Source organism: Hyperolius riggenbachi, chromosome 4, assembly GCF_040937935.1.
Source record: "Hyperolius riggenbachi isolate aHypRig1 chromosome 4, aHypRig1.pri, whole genome shotgun sequence".
In the NCBI taxonomy this organism is placed as follows: Eukaryota; Metazoa; Chordata; class Amphibia; order Anura; family Hyperoliidae; genus Hyperolius; species Hyperolius riggenbachi.
This window is the reverse complement of record NC_090649.1, coordinates 285,537,317-285,549,347: the sequence shown is the minus strand read 5'-3', so window position 1 is coordinate 285,549,347 and position 12,031 is coordinate 285,537,317. Positions and strand designations below refer to the sequence as shown.

Here is a 12,031-nt window from a genome sequence, read left to right as displayed (position 1 = left end):
GTTAGTGCCCCTGTGAGGGGATAAGGGCCTGTTTCCACTACACACAGATTCTGGATGCAGAAAAACTGAATCCAATGAATGTCTATGGGCCTGTTTCCACTAAACGCCATTTTTCTGATGCAGGTTTTCTATGGACATTCATTGGAGTCCGTTTTCTGCATCCAGAATCCACGTGTAGTGTTGTTGAATGATGCCTTTACACATAATGTATGTTTCAATAAGAAATTCATCCAAATGTAAAGCCTAAAAAAATTGTGCATGGACTGCACAATCCTATTTGCATTGTTAAATAAAAAAAAGCAAAGCGAAAATAAAATACAAAATGCTTAGTACAAACATATGCCGTTTCCCGAAAGTAAGACCTTCTGTGAAATGAAGCCCTTGCTTCATGTTTCAGGATTTTTGAGGCTGCTCGAAAGTCCGGCTCCAAAAATAAGCCCTAGTTACTGTTTATAAACAGTCAATTTAAATAATGTTAAGGCAGCTATGGTAAAAAAAAAAAGTATAAACATTTGGCAATAGAAGGCAGCAGGACTGATAGACCCCTCACCAAGGAAAGCAGAAACCCCACATGGCCCAAAACAGTTGGCAAGAGCTGGGTTCTCTGTAAATGTAGATTGTTGCGCTTGCAAAAAGGAAACAGAGGCACAAGAAATTCTTGAGGGAATTCAGGGTTTGGAGAAATATGATGATGTTCCAGAATGGGATGACATGACTATATTTCAATAGATGTTTATGTTTTTGTTCAAGAATAAATGTAGATTGCTGTTCATGGAAAATAAATAAGACATCACCTGAAAATAAGACCCTGGCCCATATACAAGTTTTCTTCTAGGTGATTTTTTTACAGTGCTACAGTGCTCGCCCCAACAGAGACTTTGTGGAGCTCATCTGAGGTGCTTTCGGCACCTATCAGAGAGTGGTAGGCTTATTTAGCTCCACGTGATTGGCACATGACAGTGCCAATCATGCTACAGTGTTCATCACCAGGTCACAGTGAGAAAGGGCGCACATGCAATGTAAGAAGCCAGGAGAGGGGATGCGACAGCAGACTTGGAACTCAGAGCGGCTGGAAGGATGAGAGAGCTTTAGGTAACTCACCTCATGCTGTTCTCCAGCTATCCAACTCAACACCAACAGCTCCTAGCTGCACGTTTAAACAACTCCTGTGCAGACACAGATCCAGCCCCATAGCGGCTTTGAGTGGTGCGCTTCCTTCCCCTGCACAGGTTTACTGGCTCTCTACAGGCAGCCCATCCCATGAGTTACTGAGTTACTGTAACGCTATGTCGTTAACCCATGTCAGCTGAACAGATGCCTGCCACACACACTGCAGCACACACTGCTGTTGCTCTCTCCCAAAGTGCCTGTTCTGCATGTAACATAGGATGTACAGCTGCACTTGTTTCCCCAAGCACTAAATCACTATCAAGGTAACCCCTTGAGAAACTCTGCACATGCCGCTGGTGATCCCCCCCCCCACCCTCCCGCCCAAGCTGAGATACCATACAGCACAATTAGCTGGCTATCTATACATCTGACTACTAGCTGCTCAGTGTGGATGGGCTTAACAGACTGGACACCTGGATATTGGTACTCATGAGGAATGTACCCCAGAACAGCCCCAGATGCCAGGTCCCCGACACAAAAGTTGGGACAAATGTGCACAAGGATGTTTGTAGTGAGTAGCCCACGCCTTCACGTGAGATTATTGCGCTGGGCTCAAAAAAGTGGGCACTACTAGATACATATGCACCACAGACACACCAGGTTTAGATTTTTTTCCCCTGAGTTTTGTTCTCTAAACCTAGGTGCATCTTATGGTCAGGTGCGTCTTATGATGCGAAAAATACGGTACTCAAAATTATTTTGATAGTACTTTTTCACTTACTTTTGGCACTTTTTTAATTGCAAAGGGCTGAAAAGCTATTTTAAATAGTAGATGAAAAATTATCTCCTAGGACAAAACTCAGGAGAAAAAGGTAATTGCATAAGTCCCCTTGATGGGCAATTTTTCAAGCAGATCGTCTTTCCTTTTGTTCATAATAAGATGGAAGTGTTGTGCTGAAAATGTGAGAAAGATCTGATCATACTTGGGAACCTTTCTGCAAATAATATAAAATATCAGATTGCGCTTGTAGGGAGTCTCACTAGCACTAAATAAAAGGACCTGATGCTGTCTTAAGTATAAAAACTGTAAAGCTTTAATAAACCTGTAAATCATCAATGATGGTAAGCACGATAAAAATAATCATAAAAATGATCAATAAAAATGTGAATGGATCAACCAGTCACTCTCACATGGAAGACTCAATAGATGGATAGAGTGCTAAATCTTGATATAGCCTCCCAGTGAGTGGATTTAAAATGACTAGATTCACCCTTGATAAGGGTATACGTAGGTGATGCTCCTTAATGGTGAACACTGTATAGCGAGTGTGGAAGTTCCAGTTTAGGGGAATCCTATTGGTTTGTATATCAAAAGCAGGAAAATCCTCTTCACTAAGCTTAGCGTGCTGTTAGATCTCTTGATACAACATTCGGATGGGTGTTCTAATGTACTCACGGACTTCCGTTGGTTAGAAGGCAGGAGCCACAAAGTGCACACGGATCCTAACGGGGAGCCGCTCGATCTCACTGGCCCCGGCCGGCGACACAATGAGAGTCTAGACCAGCTGCAGGATGTCCGCTGCAGGGTCGGGCAGTGTGCCCTGCTCCCGGAAGGGGGATGCTGGTGATGGGATAGTAGTTCCCTTTCCGCTGCGTGGTGATCAGAGCAGCCGCCCTCTTCTGCAATGTGTGACGTCACACGTGATGCCTGGTGCTGACGTTTCGGGAGGAAGGCCTCCCTTTCTCAAAGCGGGCAACTCGGAATGCTGGGCAAGCTGTCTTTTATGCTGTGTGCGCTCGTTCACTGCCTTTTGATGTAAACATATGTCATTCAAAAGCAAACAGTTCCAAATCACTATTCAGACCATGTGGTAATAAAGAATGCAGATTATATATCCAGTTACACTCTCGCCTGGACATTTGTTGAATATAATCTCCTCCCCTCCATGATTTTGTTACTTTTTCTACTGCTGCAAACTTCGTTCCCTTAAAGGAACAGTGGTGATATTCTTTGTAGTGTGCTGATAAAGGATGTTTCATATTCCCCTTTGTTACATTAGCACAATGCTCTCCCAACCTCTCTTTCTGCAAATAAAATCATCAGTAAAATCAATTATATTTTCCTCCTAGTAGCAAATTCTAAACTTGCAAAGACAATAATATACGCCTAGTGTTTCTCATCTCTGCGGTACTTATTCTATGAAATGAACACATACTAGCACTGCTGGATGTCATCATACCATGCATGAGCTACAGTATGTGTATTACTGTTGTACAAAATTGTTCCAGTTGTAATGTGCATGGACTTTATGTATTTATGGTCCCAACTGTTGTCTGTATTGTAGTCTAGACAGCACTATGGAAGATAATGGCACTTTATAAGTAAATGAAAAAATAATAATAATTATTATAAATAGATGACAAATTCTATGGAAAGAAACAAGATGGCAGATGGAAAGAATTTGTGTGTTTCAGCTCTAGTAATAAGGGGCAAGCTATCTAGATTATTCTAATACTATTTGTGTTAAACAAACATATTTTAGAAAACTAAATGTAAACATGGAACATGTTGTGACTATATTTACTAGTTTTAAATTGTGTCAAATCAAGCAAACAGTATTAATTATTGGTTTATACTAATATTTTCTATGATTTGAAAGTGGGTAAGCTTTGATACTAATTAGCAGATTTGTCTTCTAGCGGCAATCATTTTAGGTAGGTAGGTGGATTCTAGGATTCTTCTCGGCTAAAAAAAAAATAATCAGTATTTTCATTCATTAAAAAAGAATGATGTGCAACATTTTTTTTGCTATTAGTGTTGAGTGGCGCAATGGTGCCCACTAATGATACAATCTTGATTTTACAATCTTTCCATTTTACACTTTTCGTTTCTATGTAATATGAAGGACTAAATAAAGTATCCATCCAAAGTGTCTTCACTCAGTTTACCCGTCTACTACATAGATTTGGTCAAATTGTTTAAGCAAGATTGTATAATTAGTGGGCTTCTTTAGTTTTATCCCAGAAAGCCACTTGCACAATTCCGTTATAATACGGAAGCCAATACTGGCACAGGAGGTTCGTGTGGGCACCTTTTCTAATTTTTTATAATGTTAAATCAATGATGAAAAACAGAGGAAGATGAGATGTCCCAATGGCTTGTAGACTTGCTTTTATATAATGTGTAGATTCAAACATTTTGGGGACAGATCCTTTCCTCAGCTGCACAACAAAATATGTAATATAAAACATATGGACACAGACGAGACACAGAACATTTATAGTGTGCTTTTCTCCTCGCTGACTCAAAGAGCCAGAGCTGCAGTCACTAGGGTGTGCTCTGTTGACAGTAGCAGTGTTAGGGAGTCTTGCCCAACGTCTCCTTACTGAATAAGTGCTGGCTTACTAAACAGGAAGAGCAGAGATTCAAATCCTGGTCTCCTGTGTCAGAGGCAGAGCCCTTCATCAGTACCCTATCCAGTAATGTATACCTTCACCTGTAAGTCCAAACTTGTTTGAGCCCAACCAGCATCTTTAACGCAACCCATGCGCCTGATCCAATTCACTTTTTCTCCTAAGTTTCTCCTTGGAGATTATTTTTCATTATCTGTTTAAAACAACTTTTCAGCACTCTGTAATTGTGAAAGTAGTACAAAGTACGTAAAAAAGTGCAGACAAACCGACAAGCTCATGGTGAACCAGAACTCATTGGAGTGTGTAAGGGGCTACACAGTCTATATACATGTTGGATTATTATGGCTCTGTACTAATTACAAGCTAACACATCATTGCATTCCAGCAGATCTGGAGGTGTGTTCAGCTTCTAAGGGCAACAATGGTTAATTTGCATATAATCAGCAGTGATGCACTGGGAGACTTCTCAAGCTCATTCCAACCTGCATTATCACAAATACTTTCTGTTTTAAGAAAGCAAACTTTTGTTTTCCGTAAAAAAACTAGTGTCCAAATTATTGAAAATATCACCTTGGAGAAAGAGTGTATGGAATCAAGCCCAATATGTCTACCCACTGAAGCTGAAAACAAAACTGAATAGTAATAAACACCATATCAAATAGGGGTTAGCCATAGGAACGGTTTGACCCAATCAATGAATGAAATAATTTCCTTTGAGTTGTTTGGCTTGTATTCTCTTGTTGATCCTTAATCCAACAGGCATTGAGATATGGGAAAGTCCAAGTCTGCTGTCAATCAATGGATTAACCAGCTGTCGACAATGTGTAAGAAACTCAAATTTTGTCCAGTTAATTAGTGTGAAGCAAGATACGAAGTTTTTAGGCACAAAGAGAATACAGATTTCAGACTTGCAAGTGGAGTTTAACTAACAATAGCAATAGTGCTGCAAATGTTGTTGGGTCATTCACTTGGCGCAAGTATATGAATGAGTGTCAGAACACCCGGTTTCCATACTCATTTAACACCTGGTTTGCATACTTATTTTAGCTAAATGATTTTGAAAGGGTGAGTGTCAGGTGATTAGGATTGCAACTAGAAAACAAGCATATTTTAGCTTGAGAACACCAATGGTTGATTCCATGTCCCTTTTATAACAGTGACACAAAAGTGTTTGATATTTACTTTTTCTTTTTATAGTGAACTATGAAAATAATAATTTTCTGTGTTTTATTCATTGACAGGTCATATATGCCTTAAACACCAGGAATGATGAGCATGAATCAGGAGTACAAGCCATTAAAGAAGCACACGAAGAAGAAATTCAACAAATCCTTGCCGAAACCCGGGAAAAAATATTACAATATAAAAACAAAGTGTCAGAAGAAGCGGAACTTAAAAGGAAAATCCAGCTACTAGAGGAGTCATTAGAGGAGCACAAAAAGATGAAGCACCAAGCACTCAGTGAATTTGATGTTTACAAACATCGAGTAGAAGATATGCAACTTTGTGCGGAAGCTCAGCATGTACAGAGGGTTGTCACCATGTCTCGGGAGGTGGAGGAGATTAGGAAACGGTTTGAAGAAAGGATAAGGAGTTTCATGCAGCTTCAGGTACAATTTGAGAAAGACAAACGCACAGCCCTTGAGGAACTTAGGGCAAATCATAGAGTTGAAATCCAAGAGCTCCTTAAAGCTCAGCACAGCCAAAATGCAACCATAAATAAGGGGCAAGAAACTCTAGAGGAGATGCATCGATTGCAAGTTGAGGAGCTTAACAAAAAAATGGAAGAACTGCGAGTAGAGAGGAAAAAATTAGTTGAAGATTATGAAGGGAAGCTAAGTAAAGCACAAGCATTCTATGAACATGAATTGGAGGCTTTGAAAAGATCTCAGCATTTTACGGCAGAGAGTCTGCATGCTTGTAAACAAAAAGAAGCAGAACTGAAACGAGAATTTCAAAATCAAGAAGCCATTTTACAAAAGAACCTTGGGATTCTCAAAACTGAATTTCAGGTTGTACAAGAAGAGTCTGCAAGTCTAAAAGAAAAGTGCCAAAAACTTCAAGCATCTTTAAGCACATCAGAAAACAATGTTCAGGTAAGAAAGGCATAGGAATGATTAACGTTACAGGTTCTTGTTTCCTTGAGTACTTGGAACCTAGGTTCTAGATAAGATCTTAAACTTTGCAGCAAGTATTTTATTTGTATTTTTATTTCCTCGCTGGATAATATTTTATGTAGTGTAGACGTACTTCAGCTGCAGTAGGGTGATTATTAATTGCCTTTCTACCTTTCTTTTTTTTGTGCAGTAAAACTGAATGATGCATGGAAACATAGCAGTTGAAGTAGGGCTATAGAGGTTACCAGGTTACAGTACATAAATGCTATTGAGCAGCCGCTGGTGACTGGAAATTAGCTTTGTAAACTCACACCAAACATGCATCTGGCTGGTCTTTGCATACTATAAGTCAGTGATGGCTAACCTTGGCACTCCAGCTCTGACAAAACTACAAATCCCATCATGCCTCTGCCTCCCCGAGTTATGCTCAGAGCTGTCAGAGTATTGCAATGCCTCATGGGACTTGTAGTTCCAGCACAGCTGGAGTGCCAAGGTTAGCCATCACTGCTATAAGTGAATACACACCTTTACAGAGTGCAAATCACACCTCTAATATCAAACTGCTTTATTTATACTTTTGGTGGAACAACACATGACTGTAAGAGTCTCCCAGTCCAAAACCAGTCAGAGATGTAAAGTTAATATGGCCTATTATATGTGACTGCTGCAGGAAAATATATTTACTGTGCATTTTACTCTGGGCATTTACTGTGCATTTTACGATGGGCACTTACTGTGCATTTTACGATGGGCACTTAACACGGTGGTGCAGTGGTTAGAACCCTCGCCTTGCAGCGCTGGGTCCCAGTTTGAATCCCGACCAGGGTACTAGCTGCGCAGAGTTTTTCCCCATATCTGTGTGGGTTTTCTCCAGGCACTCCGGCTTCCTCCTACTTCATAAAAACATACAGATAATTTAATTGTCTTCCCAGTAAATGGGTCTTAGTCTACGATACATACACTTCACGATACATACATAGACATAGGACTATGGTAGGGATTAGATTGTGAGCTCCTCTAAGGCACAGATAAGTGACCAGACACTAAACCGTACTCTGTACAGTGCTGCGGAAGATGTTGGCGCTATATAAATACTAAATAATAATAATAAATGTGTGTGTTCATGTGTACTTCAAATGTATTTTTGTGACAGATAACACATACCAGCATAACAGATACCAGCATTTTATTCTTAAAGCGGAATATAACCCTGCATTTCAACTTTGCTCTAAAACATTATTTACAGCATATTATATGCAAAAAGCATTTTTTTTACTAGATCAGCATTGGAAGGGTTAAACACAGAGGTTTAAAGTTCTGTGGAGAGATATGTAGAAGTTCAGATTGTTACATTCTATTTAGTTATATGTATCTATTGAGAAATGTTACACACTCTTTGGCTGTCCTCCAACTCCTTCTCAGTCAGAGAGATGAGTCACATTCAACACTTAGATACATTTATGTAAACAAAATGTATCTATGTCAGCTTCGGATGCGTCTGCAGAAATCTCCAGGAACTTTAAAGCCCTGTGTAACCCTTCCAATGCTGGTCTAGTAAAAAAAAAAATGCTGGTTGCATATACAGTGGAGGAAATAATTATTTGACCCCTCACTGATTTTGTACGTTTGTTCAATGACAAAGAAATGAAAAGTCTCAGAACAGTATCATTTCAATGGTAGGTTTATTTTAACAGTGGCAGATAGCACATCAAAAGAAAAAATCGAAAAAATAACCTTAAATAAAAGATAGCAACTGATTTGCATTTCATTGAGTGAAATAAGTTTTTGAACGCTCTAACAATAAAAGACTTAATACTTAGTGGAAAAACCCTTGTTTGCAAGCACAGAGGTCAAACGTTTCTTGTAATTGATGACCAAGTTTGCACACATTTTAGGAGGAATGTTGGTCCACTCCTCTTTGCAGATCATCTCTAAATCCCTAAGGTTTCGAGGCTGTCTCTGTGCAACTCTGAGCTTGAGCTCCCTCCATAGGTTTTCTACTGGATTAAGGTCCGGAGACTGACTAGGCCACTCCATGACCTTAATGTGCTTCTTCTTGAGCCACTCCTTTGTTGCCTTTGCTGTATGTTTTGGGTCATTGTCGTGCTGGAACACCCATCCACGACCCATTTTCAGTTTCCTGGCAGAGGGAAGGAGGTTGACGTTCAGGATTTCACGATACATGGCTCCGTCCATTTTGCCGTTAATGCGATTAAGTTGTCCTGTGCCCTTAGCAGAAAAACACCCCCAAAGCAAAATGTTTCCACCCCCATGCTTGACGGTGGGGACGGTGTTTTGGGGGTCATAGGCAGCATTTTTCTACCTCCAAACACAGCGAGTTGAGTTAATGCCAAAGAGCTCTATTTTGGTCTCATCAGACCACAGCACCTTCTCCCAGTCACTCACAGAATCATTCAGGTGTTCATTGGCAAACTTCAGACGGGCCTGCACATGTGCCTTCTTGAGCAGGGGGACCTTGCGAGCCCTGCAGGATTTTAATCCATTGCGGTGTAATGTGTTTCCAATGGTTTTCTTGGTGACCGTGGTCCCTGCTAATTTGAGGTCATTCACTAACTCCTCCCGTGTAGTTCTCAGAACCATTGACACCCCACGAGGTGAGATCTTGCGTGGAGCCCCAGAGCGAGGTCGATTGATGGTCATTTTGTGCTCCTTCCATTTTTGAACAATCGCACCAACAGTTGTCACCTTCTCTCCCAGCTTCTTGCTAATGGTTTTGTAGCCCATTCCAGCCTTGTGCAGGTCTACAATTTTGTCTCTGACATCCTTGGACAGCTCTTTGGTCTTTCCCATGTTGGAGAGTTTGGAGTCTGCTTGATTGATTGATTCTGTGGACAGGTGTCTTTTATACAGGTGACTAGTTAAGACAGGTGTCCTTAATGAGGGTAGCTAATTGAATAGAAGTGTCTAACCACTCTGTGGGAGCCAGAACTCTAAATGGTTGGTAGGGGTTCAAAAACTTATTTCACTCAATGAAATGCAAATCAGTTGCTATCTTTTATTTAAGGTTATTTTTTTGATTTTCCTTTTGATGTGCTATCTGCCACTGTTAAAATAAACCTACCATTGAAATGATACTGTTCTGAGACTTTTCATTTCTTTGTCATTGGACAAACTCCTTTACTGTAATATACTGTAAATAATGTTTTAGAGCAAAGTTGAAATGCAGGGTTATATTCCGCTTTAATCTGTGTTGTAGTTGTTTTCAAAAATGTAATAATTACGATCTCTGGTCATTTGGTATCCCTCTGTGTAGTAGAGGCTTTCTTTATACATGAAGGCTCACCTAGGAAGTGGCCAAATTTACCACCTCCATGTAGTATGAGCGCTATTAGAATCTTTAATTGCTATGAACAGATTATGTATTTAACTTCTCATACTACATGAAGTGGTAAAGTTTACCAATCAAAATTGGATGTATGGTTGCACCTTAAAGCTTGTAAAATATACCATGGATTTATTTTATATTTAAACATTTACAATGTAGATTTAATGCTTTATTGTCTCAGCTCAATTATTATTTTTTATCTATTCACTGCAGTCAGATGTTCTCTGCAGGAAAAAGTTTTATGGTTGTAAATCAGTGAGGGTTACCCTATAATCCAACAAGAGCCCAACAAGACAAATTCACATTAATGCCTGAAGGTTAACTCTTTACGGCAGAAAAAGAAACACAGCCTGGTCATTAATTTGTTTGGCACGGTACATACACATATTCACCTTGGATACACTTTAAGACAAGACAGTTTATACTGAAACAGGTGCACAGCCTTTTGCGATGCCTTATATTTTCTTTATTTTTTTTAAGTATATAGCGCCGACATATTATGCAGCACTGTACAGAGTATATTGTCTTGTCGCTAACTGTCCCTCAGAGGGGCTCACAATCTAGTACATAGTCATATGTCTATGTATGTATAATGTAGTGTATGTATCATAATCTAGGGCTAATTTAGGGGGAAGCCAATTAACTTATCTGTATGTTTTTGGGATGTGGAAGGAAATCGGAGTGCCTGGAGGAAACCCATGCAGGCACGGGGAGAACATACAAACTCCTTGCAGATGTTGACCTGACTGGGATGTGAACCGGGGATCCAGCGCTGCAAGGCGAGAGCACTAACCACTATGTCACCGTGCTGCCCTTATATGCATGGAGCAGGGTTTTTTTATGCCTCACATGAATTAGGACCTATATATTTATTATAGTATAAGAAATGCATGACATTTAAAGATAACATCAAGAATGAAATGAGGAAGGTGAACTCTTCAATAATACTTCAAAATACATACTCACTGAAAATACTCCCTGCAACATAACAAAGTCATAGTAAATCATTCCATAGTTAAGAAACATTTGGTTTCAAAGACTGGAATGATTTATTGTGTTTATTTCATGTTTGAGACAAACACAAAGAAACAAGTTGAAATAGCAGAGAGCTGTTGGGGTGTATTTCCTGTCAGCATTGATAGATTTGTGTTGCTGAGTATTCTTTCTTTCTAGGTTGTTTTGCTGGGTGATAGATGAAGTCCCTGACACTTTATGATGGAGTTTGTCATTTAGAAATGTAGAATTGTACGGCTGCTCCATCATGACTGCATTATGGCGTCTGTTTAATAAATTTTGCATGTTCCCTTAGGTCCTTCAGAAACAGCTGGAAACTGTGAAGCTGGAGGAGATGGCCTTACTAAACAAACACAAAGACATGGAAAGCGAGCTAGCAGCTGCTCGGGAACGTCTGCAGCAGCAGGCTACAGAGCTTGTATTAAAAGCCAGTAGGTGCTTTATGCATATGATATATGGTGTGATAGAAAGTCTCTTCAAATGATGAGGGTTTTTTTCTTCTTTTTTTGCGAATACAACTTCAAAATGTACATTTTTGTTACTAGATATATCACCAACGTTCTGTGACTTGATACCTGTAAACTGTACATTGTACGTTAATTATCCTGACATTTCTTATGCTGATATATACATTTGTGTCCTTTTATTGAATACATGGGGCTCCATTCACAAAGCGGTGGTATGGCAGTTTGGACATCTTAAAGGTTAAGATGTCCAAACTGCAGCGCAAACGAGTTTGTGCGCCGAAAATGTTGCACTGCGCACGGTACCGCGGTGCGCCGAAAACGCTGCGCGATGCGACAAAAACGGCATGCGGTGTGACAAAACTGGGTTTTCAGCGCACCGCGCTTTGCGCGCAGTGCATTGTTTTTGGCGCGATGTAGCTTTGCGTGACTATTACTGCGCGTAAAGCTAATTTACATGCGCTAATGGGCTTTTCACTGCGGCACAAACACTTAGCGCCGCATAGTGAATCAAGCCCATTGAATTCATTGTGGATATACAGTACACTCTTTAGGCAGGGGTCACA

The 12,031-nt window shown here is 40.1% G+C and overlaps 1 protein-coding gene across 5 annotated transcripts in view; it reads left to right on the top strand.

Annotated features, from left to right (window-relative positions):
• FAM184A (family with sequence similarity 184 member A) overlaps positions 1-12,031 on the top strand; it is a 306,218-nt gene that overhangs the window by 135,419 nt on the left and 158,768 nt on the right. For all 5 annotated transcript variants that reach the window (XM_068231372.1, XM_068231373.1, XM_068231371.1 and 2 more), the window contains exons 3-4: positions 5,766-6,620; positions 11,297-11,432. In XM_068231372.1, the coding sequence (XP_068087473.1) occupies positions 5,766-6,620; positions 11,297-11,432 (991 nt within the window). The remainder of the gene's footprint in view (positions 1-5,765; positions 6,621-11,296; positions 11,433-12,031) is intronic.